General features: G+C 48.8%; 1 protein-coding gene across 5 annotated transcripts in view; it reads left to right on the top strand.

Moving 5' to 3' along the window:
- Positions 1-16,147, top strand: part of LOC143478097 (neurobeachin-like) — a 203,905-nt gene that overhangs the window by 77,829 nt on the left and 109,929 nt on the right. For all 5 annotated transcript variants that reach the window (XM_076977033.1, XM_076977034.1, XM_076977036.1 and 2 more), the window contains exons 21-29: positions 644-836; positions 1,081-2,025; positions 4,324-4,541; positions 5,115-5,268; positions 7,303-7,483; positions 7,902-8,026; positions 8,431-8,538; positions 8,866-9,034; positions 11,121-11,544. In XM_076977033.1, the coding sequence (XP_076833148.1) occupies positions 644-836; positions 1,081-2,025; positions 4,324-4,541; positions 5,115-5,268; positions 7,303-7,483; positions 7,902-8,026; positions 8,431-8,538; positions 8,866-9,034; positions 11,121-11,544 (2,517 nt within the window). The remainder of the gene's footprint in view (positions 1-643; positions 837-1,080; positions 2,026-4,323; positions 4,542-5,114; positions 5,269-7,302; positions 7,484-7,901; positions 8,027-8,430; positions 8,539-8,865; positions 9,035-11,120; positions 11,545-16,147) is intronic.

Here is a 16,147-nt window from a genome sequence, read left to right as displayed (position 1 = left end):
CCCTGCCTGCAACAGTTAGCTACCTGATGAATGGCTCTAAATAAGGGACGGGGCCAGGTGGGGGCAGTGTTCTCACCTGATGGCCCATGTTTACTGGGCTGCCCCACAATGCACAATCCTCCTTGAATTTGCAGAATGTTTCACTTTGAACAAATGTTTCAGTCTCTCACACACACACACACACACACACACACACACACAAGCAAACTCTCTCTCTCTCTCTCTCTCTCTCTCTCTCACACACACACACACACACACACACAGTCTAGTATCCCTGGGTATGTCACAACCAGTGATGATCCCTGTGACAGCTGTGTCTAGCTCGCTGTTCTTTAGACTGTCAGATGTCAAACAGTCTGTCAGTCACCAGATATGCGCACTGATGGTGGTTATGGCATTTAATCAGCATCTGTCATTATGAGAGATTCTACAATGATGCCGTTACTTCCACAGAACTTCAGTGACACACAGATGTTTTCTCCCAAATTCACCAAACACCTACATAAACAATCTTTACAGTTTATTTATATGACGAATGTTTACTAACGCCAGGTCCATGTACAGGTGCCTACCTCAGTGCCTCGTTGCCCCATGCACTCGGTGGAAGTGGATGTCATGGTTCTGAATCTTCTCTCCATGACAGATGTCTTCTCCAGTGCTCCGTGTGGCAGGACTGGATGTTTTCTCTGGGTTACATCAACCCCAAGAACCCAGAGGAGCAGAGGGTCACGGAGATGGTCTACAACATCTTCCGCATCCTTCTGTACCACGCCATCAAGCACGAGTGGGGCGGCTGGCGCGTGTGGGTGGACACCCTCTCCATAGCACACTCCAAAGTGAGTGCCTGCTCCCCCCGGGTTATCAAACAAAAGAAAAAAAACGAAAAGAAAAGAAAGTCTGCACCCTCTGCTGGACGTAAAGCGGAACTGCATGACCCTAATGTGTTAGGATGACGGTTTCCACTCATTATTCCCTCATAGTTAGTCAGCATTATCTGCTACGTTGATCATTCAGTAAAGTTTATAAATTGTGATTTAGCGTCGGATAATGAATGGCCATCTGTTTCCGTCGCCGTGACAGGTGACGTACGAGGCCCATAAGGAATACTTGGCCAAGATGTATGAGGAATACCAGCGTCAGGAGGAGGAGAACATCAAGAAAGGGAAGAAAGGCCAGGTGAGCACCATCTCCGGCCTCTCCGCCCAGACCTCCACCATCAAGGGCTCTCTGGAACTGGACGACCACTCCCAGACACAGACGCCCGAGAGCGAGGCCGACGACCCGGAGGCCCACCTCCTGACCCAAGCCAAGGGGTCCGAGGAGGAGCAGAGCGTGGGCCCGGGGGTTCGCGTGGAGGTTCACGACCTCCTGGTGGACATCAAGGCTGAGAAGGTGGAGGCCACGGAGGTGAAGCTGGAGGACATGGACCTGTCTCCCGAGCCGCCGCTGGGGGTGGTGGGTGGAGCCGGCGGCCTGGTGGGCGTGGACTCCCTCCTGGACGACGTGTACTCGGTGGCCGTGGAGAAGCTGGGCGGTAGCATGAACAACGTGCTGGTTCCCAGCCTGGAGCAGAAGGGCGCCGGGCCGCTGATCACGCTGGCCGAGGACAAAGACACGAACGCTGCTGCCGGATCTTTCCTGTTCGCCAGCAGCACCGACCTGCTGCCTGAGATGGCCGCGTCCGAGCCGGTATCCCTGCCCGGCGGGCGGCCGCAGGTGCACACCGGTGCCGGGGACCTGGGGCAGCTGGACCACATGGCCGGATCCTTGGAGCCCACATCCGGCTCAGCCGGCCAGGAAGACCGGTTTGAGCTTCGGCCCGCTGCCGGGCCTTTCGGCTCCACGCCGCGGGACAACGGCGCTTCCAAAAGCCCAGAGAAGGCGGAGGCCACGGCCCCAGATCCGGAGGCACACGCCGGGGTGAGGAACGGACCTGACCAGGCCGGCTCCGCCTCCGACACGGAGAGGTCCGACGACGGCAAAGACAAGGAGGTGAAGAAGATCCAGACCACCTCCACCACACAGGTAGTGATCTGCAGTAATAACGGCTACAGCCAGACAGAAAACAAATACAGTCACACCACAGGCGCAACAGACCCAACACACACATTCATATTCTCTTGGTTACTTCTTGTGTCTCATTGTCTGTTCTGAGAAAGATCTTCCAGCTCTCACACACACAGCATTAACGGAGCCCGAGAAGCTCTCACAGCTATTATTAACCAGTTGTATCATTTTCTCATTTCCTCTTAAAGGCCTTTGGGTTTTGACCCAGTTTATAACTCGTAAGCGTAAGTGGTTTATTCTTCACTTGTGCAACGATAGACGAAGTGATCCGGTGTTTCTGTGCTGCCCGCTGCCTTCTCAAAGCCCGTATTCTGAAGAGGCTCTCGGTCGGTCTATCACAAGAGCCTGAAGCTCGTTTGCTTCTGTGTCACGCTAGCGTTGGTCATCCTCCGACTCCTCCGACGGCGTTCTGCGTCTCTCCGCGGGAGTATTTTTAGATGGCCGACCGCTCCGAGCCCGGCGGTGACGCCGACGTGCGTGAAACCCCATCCTCGGCAACACCGCTGTGCCTGGTAATCATACGGCAGCTTAGCACCCGTTGCCATGGGAGTGCTGACGGCGTGGTGTGCGCGGGTCGCCACCTCAGCTGTTTCCTGTCTGGATCCGACCGCCGATGATCCGGGTGGGGGGGGCCGTGCGGCTGAGCGTAGCAACAGGTGTGTTACGGCCAGTGATTACACTTCTGTAGCACATAAGGTGCAGATAACCAAGTGGCCAGTGTGTAGGTGTAAGGTGGGTGTTTTCTAAAGATAACACTAATCTTTATTCAAACCTTCAAAGATTAAGCTATGGAAAATAACACAATATAATATAATGCAGTGGTTCCCAAAGTGGGGGGCGCGCCCCCTAGGTGGAGCGCGGAGCTATTGCAGGGGGGGCGCGGAGCTTGAAAGTAAAACGTGCACATGTGTCAATATTAGGGATGCACCGATTCTAGATCGGGTATCGGGGACAATGTGACCGATCCATAAAAACAGATCTATTCAGTCTAATTCTATGCTTGTATTGCTTGCTTTTCGGAGTTAGTTCAACCTTAATACTCGCGCTGGTTTTATTCCACTTAGTCCGTTTATTTGCTGGTTGACCAAAATAATCCTGGGCTCCAGCAATACTTCACTGTTCATACATGAACTGGTGAGTTGTCCAAAGCTCATTTAATGCGTTACTTACAGAAATAAATTAAAGAGCAGTGGTCTGACTCGGTCTACGGCAGGAAGCTAAAAAAACAATATTCCATATGCGCACTCAACTCGCTCCCTTAAAGAGACAGTACACATATTTCTGGCCGTTACATGCTTTGTGCTCTGCGTGATGTCTGCGCTTGCAAACTAGCCGCATATGTATTGCTGTTTCTCTTATTTCATCTCCTTATTTATTTTAAATTTTATTTTGAATTCTTGAACCATTTAAAAGGTTTCTTGCAGTTTATTTTTTTCATGTTTGACCAAAGTTGTGAACCTATTGCTTTTGTAAGCAATCTGTTTGCTCTAGTTGTACCTGTTTTGTCTGACTGTACCCGTTGTGTGTCCGTGGTCTTGATCCACCTGCGTGTAGTAGGAACAGTAGCAGAAACATGTGCAGTGTTGGCGTGTCAGTCGCCATCTTCCGCTCCAGGTGCAGCACAGTGGCCGTAGACGAGTGTTTTCTCCATGAGGAAATCGTGTAGAGAGTGACATTCTCTCTCAGTGACAACGTGTCCCCCCCCACACACTGCTGTGTTGCTGTGTTTCCTGTCTAGGTGAACCCTAGTTTGAATTACCTTTGCTCTTGCAAACAGATGCAGCTGAGATGAAGTTTAGGCTCTTTATGTGATCATTTAAGGTGTGTTAGGAAGAAGGTAAATCATTTCACCAAGATGATGGAAATGTAATTATGACTCATTATGGGGCAGGAAGACGTCATACAGTGAGAGAGGCGTTTAAACTGACGGGGACTAAACTGATGGTGTCTACACCTCTTCTGAGGTGTACAATTATACTCATCTTCTGGAAATGCTTCATCCAAAGACATTAAAACGCTGGTGTGTTTTCAACCACCTGAACACTTACCGGGGAAAAAGCCTAAGTGATGGATACGTTATTATTGTACCACGACACGTTCATGCTATCAAGCCTGTTACTTTGTCCTCTCAAAATACACAGCTGGGTTGGTCTTAACAGGGCGGAAGTCCCTGCAGTCAATAACACATTGGCTGAAATGGTCACAGTGACGTGGTCTTGTGTCTGACCCCTGAACCGGCTGTCCCTGTGGCTGCAGGGCATTCCGGGACGAGGGGGCGGGCCCGCAACCCGGGACGTGCGTCTAGACGTGAGCTTCCGGCCCTCGCTGGTGAGTGAGGAGCAGAGGCGGCAGTTCAGTCCGGGCCCGCGCACCACCATGTTCCGTATCCCAGAGTTCAAATGGTCCCGTATGCACCAGCGCCTGCTCATGGACCTGCTGCTGGCCCTCGAGGCCGACGTGCACGTCTGGAGGAGGTACGCCCGGCCCCGCCCACTACACTCACGTGACACGTGAGACGTCGTTATTACAGTGGAATAACAGCTGTACATGCAGTTGTCACGCCTATTGTGGAATAGGTGGACATTAAAACGCAATTGGATGAGAAAGGAAATAATTTGGTTTCTCTCTCTCTGTGTTGTCTTTCTCTCTCTGTGTTGTCTTTCTCTCTGTGTTGTCTTTCTCTGTCTATGTCTGTTGCCTTTCTCTCTGGGTTGTCTTTCTCTCTCTCTGTTGTCTTTCTCTCTCTGTGTTGTCTTTCTCTGTTTCTCTGTCTCTGTTGTCTTTCTCTCTCTGTGTTGTCTTTCTCTGTCTGTCTCTCTGTCTCTGTTGTCTTTCTCTCTCTCTCTGTTGTCTTTCTCTGTCTCTCTGTCTCTGTTGTCTTTCTCTGTCTCTCTGTCTCTGTTGTCTTTCTCTCTCTGTGTTGTCTTTCTCTGTCTGTCTCTCTGTCTCTGTTGTCTTTCTCTCTCTCTCTGTTGTCTTTCTCTGTCTCTCTGTCTCTGTTGTCTTTCTCTCTCTGTATTGTCTTTCACTCTGTCTTACTCATGCAGCCACTCTACAAAGTCAGTCATGGACTTTGTGAACAGCAACGAGAATATCGTCTTTGTGCACAACACCATTCACCTCATCTCTCAGATGGTGGACAACATCATCATCGCCTGTGGAGGAATTCTCCCTCTGCTCTCTGCCGCCACTTCGCCTACTGTAAGTGGTGTTAGCGCCATCTTGTGGTGATTGGCCTACATCACACCTCTGCAGATTTTACTACCTTTTAGGCTTGTTTTAATGCTTTCATGCTTTCATGCAATCGAGTATCTCTCCCTCAAAATAATTAATAATGATTCACTATGGAGTAATTAAAACCAATAAATGGTCATGTACTGTTTGTTCTGTTTTTCTTTTAAATCTTCTGTGTAATCGTGTGCGTTTTTATTTTGCTCACCATGCAGAGTTCCAAGGTTAGTACCAGATAAATCTTTGAAATGCTTTTCTCCATTTTTATTGTATATTGTTGTTCATTTATGTATATTTTACATGCATACGTATAAGTTCTTACAAATTAAAGTTGACACACAGACCCCTCGTTAACTCTGACCTGCCGTTATATTGTTTTGATCTCAGTTATCCCCAGAAGAAAACACATTCATTTTCATCATTTGATGAAAGAAGAAGGAAACCTGTCTGTTTGGGCCCGTTATTGGCCCGTTATTTTTTGTGCTGGGTGATTTAATACTCCCGGAACTGTTGGAATTGATTAAAAGTTTTGTAAGTGTTTGACAGATGAGCCTGCAGGCACGGGAAGTGTTTGTAGGCAGCCTGCGTGGCCTCCTTCACACTTTAGGGTGTGTACTGAATTCTAAAGTGTTGCTCCCATTGGTTTGCTGGGGGAAAAGGTAGCTGGCTGACCCAAGGAGTGCAGACAATGGTCAGAAGGTCTTGAGCGTGGGGAACCGTAGAGAGGGCCTCGAGCACACAGAACCGTAGAGAGGGCGTAGAGCACACAGAACCGTAGAGAGGGCCTCGAGCACACAGAACCGTAGAGAGGGCGTAGAGCACACAGAACCGTAGAGAGGGCCTCGAGCACACAGAACCGTAGAGAAGGCCTCGAGCACACAGAACCATAGAGAGGGCCTCGAGCACACAGAACCGTAGAGAGGGCCTCGAGCACACAGAACCGTAGAGAGGGCCTCGAGCACACAGAACCGTAGAGAGGGCGTAGAGCACACAGAGCCGTAGAGAGGGCCTCGAGCACACAGAACCGTAGAGAGGGCCTCGAGCACACAGAACCGTAGAGAGGGCGTAGAGCACACAGAGCCGTAGAGAGGGCCTCGAGCACACAGAACTGTAGTCATTCTGCCCTGATGAGTTCAGTCCCCAAGTTGAAACAGCTCGCATTTCCCAGGACAGCCATTGCTCCGCCTCCTACTCTAGTCTCCGCCCCTCCTGCTCTGGCTGAGACTCCGCCTCACAGTCTTTCCCACGCAGCAACACTTGACATGTGTGGCGGTTACCGCTCGGGGGCGGTCGTAATGATGTGGCGGTTGGCTCTCTCGATTGTTGTGTTCCCTTCAATTCCTCTTATTTATTTTTTTAAACGTGCTCCCCGCTGTGTCGGTCTGGCATCCTGCCGCCGTGTGAGACGACGAACAATGAAAACAACGAGCGTTAGACTCGGAGAAGAAAGACACACGGCCACTTCCATAGCATCTACTCCAAAACAGCAACAACATAACGACATGAAATGAGCCACAGCTGGAGGCTCTGAGAACGTCAGTCGGGGGAGAAGTTCCTGTTGTTCTCCTGACTGCCAAGTTCTTCTTGATCTGGGGCCAGTTTCTTTGAGAGAATTTTGATCGATGGCCGTCTGTAAGCCCCTTTCGTGCAAACGCGGGGATGCCGAGCTGAAACGTTAGAGGAGTGAGACAGAACGCGAGTGCAGGGGTGATCGTACGAGGCCGTCTCACCATCACTGGACCTGATGTTCCGCACGTGTGTTACAGAACTTCTGTCTGTCCGTGTGTCTTACATGACTAAAATCGCCGAACGTAAGCTACATTACATCTGCGTGCCTGCCAATGTCGGGAGTTGACTATGTGTGTGTGTGTGTGTGTGTGTGTGTGTGTGTGTGTGTGTGTGTGTGTGTGTGTGTGTGTGTGTGTGTGTGTGTGTGTGTGTGTGTATGTGTGTGTGTGCGTGTGTGTGTGCGTGTGTGTGTGTGTGTGTGTGTGTGTGTGTCAGGCGGAGCTAGAAGGCATGGAGGTGACGCAGGGCATGACCTCTGAGATGGCCCTCACCTTCCTGACCCGCCTCATGTCTATGGTGGACGTGCTGGTGTTCGCCAGCTCCCTTAACTTCAGCGAGATCGAAGCAGAGAAGAACATGTCCTCAGGAGGCCTGATGCGCCAGTGCCTCAGACTCGGTGTGTGAGTGTGTGTGTGTGTGTGTGTGTGTGTGTGTGTGTGAGAGAGAGAGTGGATATGTGAATGCATGCATTCATTGAGTGGCAGATTTCTGTCTAAATATCAGAAACACACACACACACACACACACGCACACACACACACACACACACGCACGCACACACACACACACACACACACACGCACACACACACACTCACTGCCGGCCGCGCTCACAAGCAGGCAGACCCCTGCTCAGACCATGGGGGTGTCAATGCTCTGGCCTAGGGCATGAAGACTTCCTCTCTTTTGTTCACAAGTCATTTTTATATAATATGCTTGTGTCTGTGGCTTGGTCACATGATGTTCCACTTGCATGAATCCCCCTCCTTTCCCTCTCTCTCTCTCTCTCTCTCTCTCTCTCTCTCTCTCTCTCAGTGTGTTGTGCGGCTGTGAGGAGCTGTTTAGAGTGCCGGCAGCGTCAGTGGGACAGGGGGCTGAAATGCTCAATGTCCAGCGCAAAGACCCCCGAGATCCTACAGGGCGTGGCAGCTGCCTGCAAGGTGGCCCCTCCCCTCCTCTTCCTCATTCCTCTAAGCTCCTCCCACTTCCCCACTGAGCATGCTCGCCAATACAGTGTCCTCTCAGTTACACATGTTTACAAGAGACAGAAACTGACTTATGTCAGTTTGCTAGTCATCACGGCTTGCTAACCTCTTATTACTTATTAATCAAAGTGTTGAGTTCCTATTCCCCCATTTTGTTGTATTCTGTTTAATGTTTCGTTTATTGCCATGTTATGTAACATATGTTATCTAATCTTGTTTTAGTCCTGCTGACGTCTGTTTACCATCTGTCTGTCTGTCTGTCTGGTGTGAGGTCACACTTGCTATAAATGTGTTAACAGAACCTCCCTAAGCTACAGTGACACCTGCTGACAGACGCCGTTTTATGTCTCCTGCTCCAGACGTCCATGGAGATTTTCCCCGGGAACCTTTCTCCCATCAAGGACCCAGACCGCCTCTTGCAGGACGCGGACATCAATCGTCTGCGTGCAGTCGTTTTCCGGGACGTTGTAAGTGAAACCAGAGCAGAATAAACACCCACGGTGACGTGTGCTCACCTATGTTATGTCTGTTTAGATTATTCTGATGATTTCTGGGCCTGGTCGTGGTTTTATGCCTGGTGATATTCAGAGTCTTCCTTTGATGACAGAAAGGTGTTATGCTTGGAGCGTGAAGAGTACTTAATCAAACGCTTTTACATTTGACCTGGTTGCAAACTCGGCTTTGAGAAGCTCGGCAGTCTTAATTTACTCGGGGGATCAAGTAGAGACCCACGATTTGAAACGAACCCTGCAGGCTGTCTGCGTGGCTTGCCTGACATGTCCTGCGCTGTGCAGGACGACGGGAAGCAGGCCCAGTTCCTGGCCTTGGCTGTCGTCTACTTCATCTCCGTCCTTATGGTGTCCAAGTACCGGGACATCCTGGAGCCGCAGCGGGAGATGGACAGGGCCGTCAGCCAATCGGGAAGGAGCATTCGGCAGGAAATCAACTCCCCCACGAGCACAGGTGCTGTTCCAGCGTTGCTGTCTCTTCTGTCGTGCATGTCACACTCACAACCTCCCGCTGGCCCATTTTTGATACAGAGTTTCAGGTCAACCGAACCCTTAGCTTGCTTTTAAATTTCAGGTCAACCGAAATTTTAACTTGCTGTACATTTCAGGTCAAGCCACAAAGCTGAGTTTAGTTTCTTCAGTTTGCTGTGCGTGCACTTTTTCACATGGATCCAGAATGTGTTTCCAGAAATATTCTGCAGTTCCCACGAGGTGAAGTTTATCTGCTGTATGTGGGCAGGCTGGTAGACACAACTACTGTATAATATGATTGCTCACATTTCATGATCTCACAGCAGGTCTAGCCAGCTTATCTCATCTGAATTTGCGTGCGGACGTCAGATCCGATATGAAGAGATTCCCTAATGCAATTTGACCTGCGGGTTTGTCAGATGTTTTTAAAAAGACGTGGGCATGAAGTAGACCTTTATGATAAGGTGGATGAAGGGATGAGTGGAGGAAAGCAGAAGTGTTAGAGGGATAGAGAGAGCAAAAGAGAGGAGAAAGTGAGAGAGAGAGAGGGAGAGAGAGAAAGAGAGAGAGAGAGAGAAAGAGAGAGGGAGAGAGAGAGATTGAGTGAGTGAGTGAGTAAGTGAGAGAGAGAGAGTATCCCAGCTCCTGGCACTACATACTGAGCATGCTCAGTAAGACCAGGTTCTGTCTATTAGCATAAGGTTCTTCCCGTTTCCTGTGCTTTCTGAAAACAAAGATGTAGATTGTGTCAGTTCACCAGCCAGAATGGTGCACCATGTCTCGGTCACGTCCATCCTTCTGAACCTTGAACACGTGCACAATAATGGTGTGATGGCACTATATTCGCAAGGGCTGTTTTGAGTACAGCTGTGAACGTTGCCCATTTTATCATATATAAACATTTGGGGCTTTTTGCCCCATATTTGTGCATTAGAGTTTATTATATTTTATGTATTTTTTGTATTTTACTGTAATGGGGTCCACTGCATGTTGTACTGCGACTTCACACCTAAATGTTCCATCTGGGTTTAATATATTGCTTGGGTTTAATATATATTGCAACCCATATTGCTTAGTAGCAACATACTGAAATTGTTGGATTTCTGCAGTGTAGGGTACATGGGTGTTTATGGTTTGTGTGTGTGTAAGGAGGTGAGGGGTTGGATCTGTTTGTCTTGTTTGTGATTGGTGGATTGTTTGATCCAACTAACCTCTCTTAGCTGATCGTGACTGAGGTCAGGACACTGGAATTGGACTTGTAGGTTAATCAAGTGTTTTTTAAGACGCTGCGAAAGACGAGGTAGTAAAGTATTCCTCTAAAACCAACATAAAAGGGTCAGGTTAAATGGAAGACAGTAGAGAGTGTGTTGGAGAAAAGACCAGTGTGTGTGTGTGTGTGTGTGTGTGTGCATGTTTGAATGTTTTTGTGTGTTTGTGTGAGAGTGTCTGTGTGTGTGTGTGTTTGCATGTGTGTTTGAGTATGTGTGGTGAACAGAGAAAAATGGACAAAGCTAGAGAAGGGGTCAGAGGGGTCAGAGGGGTCAGAGCGCCTGCTGCTGCTATTTCCAGCACTGACGGTCAGCAGCTATTAGGCAGGTAATCCAGCAGAGGAAAACAGGATCACACAGAGCCGCCTGCTCACTCCGCCTGTTTTCCCAGACAGCCTGTGGCAGAGACTGCAACAGATCCTCCTCATGAATATTCATCAGAATGCTGCCACATCTGGGAAACAACTTGTGTGTGGGGAGGCCTGGGGGCGGAGTCACATCTGCATAGTTCCGTGCAGGCCTTATATGGGTTTGCATATGTGCAGGTTAAAGAGAGATAGCAGCTGTTCTTTGCTAGACGGACTCCAGTTAAGTATGTGATTCCTGTAAATGTAACATGTGGTAGGACACTAGTGGTGTCTATTTTTAGTCAATTTATGGTAGAGTTATGATATTATGAGAATGGATAAGCATCTGACATATTGTAACTCAAGGCTTTGGGTCAGAATTAACCCTGCATTTTAATAGTTAGTGGCAGGCTGTTGTTTTATCAAGGTGTGTGTGTGTGTGTGTGTTTTACAGAGAACCCATTGACCTTCTCAGACAGAAGCAGAGAGACCCAACATTCAGAACCCTCCCTTCCTCACTCGGACTCGGGCCTCGGGGAGGAGCCGGTGTCTGGCGTGCTGAACGGGGCCGACCCGGATGCGTGCCCCGGTGGGCCGGCCGGGCTGCGTGGCCTGCTCTGCACCCTGTCCTCGGAGGTCCGGTCCCAGGAAAACCTTGCCGAGGTGTCCCCAGCCGTCTCCGTGTCCAGCTCCGCCCAGTCCGGCCAGTCCGGCCAATCCGGCAAGGGCATAAACGTGAAGGAGATCCTGAAGAGTCTGGTGGCGTCGCCCGTGGAGACGGCCGAGGGCCGGCCCGAGCCTCCGCCCTACCCCGACCGCCCGACCACCAAGAGGGAGCCCAGGGTCCCGCTGCCCATGCAGTTCCACTCCTTCGACAGGTACGGACGTATTTTGAGGTCAAACGCTACAGCCTGGGCAGGGCGCAATAATACTCCTCCCCACCAGGTGGCAGAGCATATTTTAGCATTTCCACTACCACGAAAGCCATTAAGAGTGTTTTGTTTGTGATTCATTTCTTCCTGCCATCGTTAATATTAGAGTAGTGCTTCTGATTTGATTCCGTCTTTGCGTGTTTAATGCGTAAGCGTTTCGCTTCTCGAAGCTCACATCCGCACCCATACGTCTCAGTCACACCATGATGAATACCTGCATTACCGCTCAGCGCTACGGGCAGCCGTAATGATTTTTCATTCTGAAGCAAACTGTGAGTCTTTTGGGTCTCCCAGCACTGCCTATCACAAAGTATTTCTGTGTTTGAAAAGGTCTTTGAATCGTAGTGGAACATTTGGGTTGTGTTTACGTTTCAGGGCCAGATAAGATCACAGAGCGATTCATCTCCATTTCAGAGAGGGAAACATTTGTCCTTCGCTAATCCTAGTTTAGTCTCTTTGTGAGACTCATGCAAAGACTGAGTGTTTGTAGCTCACCGTAAACTAAGATATGGCACTTCAGTAATGGTCTGTTGCATTAAACAACATTAAACCTTCTCTGATAGCAAAAGCCACTGAGACATTGCAGATTCCTGAGAGCAAAGCAATGCATTTTGGAATAAGGCAATATGTTAAATATTTCTTTACATTTGTTTTGTAAGACATTTTCCAATTTCCCTTGGTAAGGCACATGGTAAAGGAAAATTATTTTGCATTGAATAATGTTAATGAGAAATACTGACATATTGTTTATGTTTACAATGTTTTTATTTGATGAGATATTTATTTTTGTCTTGTTGCATATAAGAATTAAAAGTTATAACATAATTCCTGTGAAAGTATCTTTAAAGATGTCCTGCAGCCATACACCGAACCACATTTGAGGAGCTAGTGAGGCCGGTGAGCTGGCGAGTGATTGGTTGTGCTGGGTGTCCGCTTTGTACGGGTCATCAATATGAGACACAATGCTAGTCCTGATTGTGGAAAGGAGTCGAACAATGACCTGGTTACAATACAGGCACCTGACCGGGGGTTACACAGGCAGGACGTCTGTTGAATAGCAAAGGTGCTGTGTGTGTGTGTGTGTGTGTGTGTGTGTGTGTGTGTGTGTGTGTGTGGGGGGGGGGGGGGGGGGGGGTCTGGAGGGTCTCCAGGGCGTTGATGGCAGATTAAACCGGGGGGGTTTCTGTAGACGCCTCTCCCCCTGCTGGCATCTTCAGCCCTCAGAGCCTTAATAGAGGCTGACGGGACAAAATGAGTCGCTCCGGCAAAGTGTATTATTTTTGAAATGCTTTCACACGGGCTGTCCACCAGGGCCGCGACGTAGCACTCAGGGCTCGGCGAGCTTTAATGTCATCCGCCGCGGCCCAAATTGCTGCGTCTAATTGTTTGCCACCTGCCACCGAAATGAGGTTGCCAGGCGTGGAAAGACTCCTCGATCGACTGTCAGAAACACAATGGATTGGGAGTGACATAAAAAAAAAGCCTTCAAGCACAGGAAGGAGGGGTGGACACACACCCCGTACTCACACACACACACACACACACACACACACACACACACACACACATACACACACACCCCACACTTGTGTCTTCCTGGAACTTTCCTAAAGGTGAAATTTTCAATTAGGCTTCAATACCACGAAAGCAGGGCTTGCAGATGGGGCTGTTACCATGACAAATTCAAATCAAAGCCTGGGTTTGTAGGCTAGGAGCAGAAGCCTCACATTGGCTCATGTGGAGACAGAACCCAGCGGGCAGTGTATTGCCCAGAGTTATTCTAATAAGGTGCAATTATCGTTTGTTACAAATGTATGCCGATCTGCCAAAGACTCTGGAAATTGATTTTTGTCTAGAAGATTGCGACGGCTTTTACAGGCCTGGCATTCCAGTGACAGCACGCCAGCTCTGGGTTTATTAATATTCATCCCAAGATTAATCCTTGCTTTATTCAAACCAACTCAATTAAGAAAATCCTATTAATAAAATATGTGTTGGGTAATATCCATTATTCATGAGCCCCATGAATGAATAATTCATAAACAGTGTACATATTTTATTAAAACCAGGTATATCAGTCCAATATTATCAACTCCACCTGTCAAGTACCTGCTGGAAGTTGCAGTAGAATAAATGGAAAATGCGTTTGGGAAATAAATCTTCCTGCTCTTTTCAAAGTAGAAAATTCAGATATCAGAATGTAGAATGCTTTGGTGCGAGACGAATATCAGAGTATACAAATATTAGAAATGCATCACACATTACGATGTGCTTTATCCAAGCCTGCAATTTTTATCTGAGTTGCTATAAGCCAGAAACACTGTGGAATTGCTACTCAGCGATTGAGAACGCATTTTACAGGTGTTTGGAGAACACTTTACCCACTATTCTAGCAGAGCCAGAGGAAATGTGTTCTTCCCAAAAGCACGTTATATAACTGTAGGTAGCTGTGCAGTCTTATTTGCTAATAACTATGTAGAGGAATCTTGAAATGCCAACTACACGGCTTTAAATCGCATTTCGAAGTGACTCAATCCACTGAATATTTCCACGTAACAGTGTGATGCGCTGAACACTGCAATTCTGCACGGCCACAGACGGCCACATATGCCCAGACGCCCACAGACGGCCAGTCTAACTCTCGGCACTGTGGCCCCATGCACTAGGGCCTCTCACAAAGGATTTACGATCTGTGACATTTACTGAAGCGGTCAAAGTCATCGCATCGAATCTGCCAAAATATGATAGTGGAAGAAAGACTTACAGCTTATCACTCCTGCTCCAGTTTTACATTACAGTGCATTTAATAACTGCCTCAGGCATATAGAGGGATTCATTAAATCAACCAATCATTCAGAATGATTCATTAAATCAACCCATCATTCAGGCTCTCACCCCCCAGGACCACATAGAGGTATGCAGTTTATCTCAACACACATTATAGAACCACTTACACTGTTGAAGCCACCGGACCGTTTGTTATTGAAGACCAGAAGTTCTAAGACAATTTAAAACATACAAATCAATAGGTGTGTATCGATCATCCCACAGGTCATGTATGCTTACGAAATTCAAATAAAATGCTGGGATCAAACGTTTTCTTCGTTTGTTTGTGACGTCACGTCCGTGTAGGTTAATCCCACGAGCACAGTCTGCTGAAGGCTGCATTAGGTGACCTCTCTGGAGTCTGAGTGGGGGGGGGTGCAGTGTTTCAGGTGACCTCTCTGGAGTCTGAGTGGGGGGGGGGCAGTGTTTCAGGTGACCTCTCTGGAGTCTGAGTGGGGGGGGGGGCAGTGTTTCAGGTGACCTCTCTGGAGTCTGAGTGGGGGGGGGGGGGGGGGGGCAGTGTTTCAGGTGACCTCTCTGGAGTCTGAGTGGGGGGGGCAGTGTTTCAGGTGACCTCTCTGGAGTCTGAGTGGGGTCGGGGGGGGCAGTGTTTCGGTCTAGATGACCAGGAAAATTTGACCGACCTGCGACCTTGTGGGTTTTATCAGGATCACGTACCAAGTACCCAGATCTCTATTTCTGGAGCATGCCAGCGATTTCGATTTAGAAAGAGTCTTTCATCTCCTCCAATCGCTCCTCCAATCTCTTCTGCTAATATACACAACTGGAGGGTTTGGCTCCTCACGTTGTGTATCAACACACACAGATATTAACCGACATTGGTGCACGTGACCAATAGCAGTACAGCTGACGTGTGCCTCTGTTCGCCCGGCAACCACGAAGACCTGTGCGTGAGCACGTGCACCTGCTCTGTACATTGTAGCTGAGCGCACACACACACACACACACACACACACACACACACACACACACACACACACACACACACACACACACTGCTCTCAGACGTACGTGTGTAAATGACCTGAATGTAACCCTTGAATAAACGGGTCTTGGCCGAGTTTCATTAGCCCACTCCGTTCCCTGCTGTGAGCGGTTGAAACGTGAGCTAAACACAAGGCGGTCCCTCTCTTGTCTGTCTGTAATCCCCCCGGAAGCTAGAAGGTCTTCTGCCAAATACGAATATAAGAAGATGAGAGGAATTAATGGACCTGTTTTTGCCTCTGTTTAATGAGTTAATGATCATAATTTCGGCCTTTTAAATAAGAGAATGAAGCCTTCTTCCTAAGCAGCGTTTCTGGCCCTGCGGATGGCACAGGAGGTACAGTTCTGTCTGTTCTAAGCTTACACTGCTGGGTTTTGGGTTGAATCAGGCCGTTATAAATAGCTGAAGAATCTAAGATGGTTTAGCCGCTGGAACGGCAGCGAGGATGAGGATAAGGGATGAGGATGAAGACATGTCCTTGGCGCCTCTACCCCTGTAAGTGGGAGCTTGTTCAGGACGGTCGGAGTTGGCAGACACGGGCACGGCATGGATGTGTGGCACTGAGGGCTCATGGGAAATATCCCTCCGTGACAACGGGGTTTCAGAACCTGACGTTTTTGTTCGAGCTGATTGCCCACACTGAGGTTTAAGTGACGAGACCAGGCATGTACACACACACACACACACACACACACGCACACACACACACACACACAC

This window comes from Brachyhypopomus gauderio, chromosome 16 (assembly GCF_052324685.1).
Source record: "Brachyhypopomus gauderio isolate BG-103 chromosome 16, BGAUD_0.2, whole genome shotgun sequence".
Classification (NCBI taxonomy): domain Eukaryota; kingdom Metazoa; phylum Chordata; class Actinopteri; order Gymnotiformes; family Hypopomidae; genus Brachyhypopomus; species Brachyhypopomus gauderio.
The sequence above is the reverse complement of the archived record's forward strand: the minus strand, read 5'-3'. Positions and strand labels throughout refer to the sequence as shown.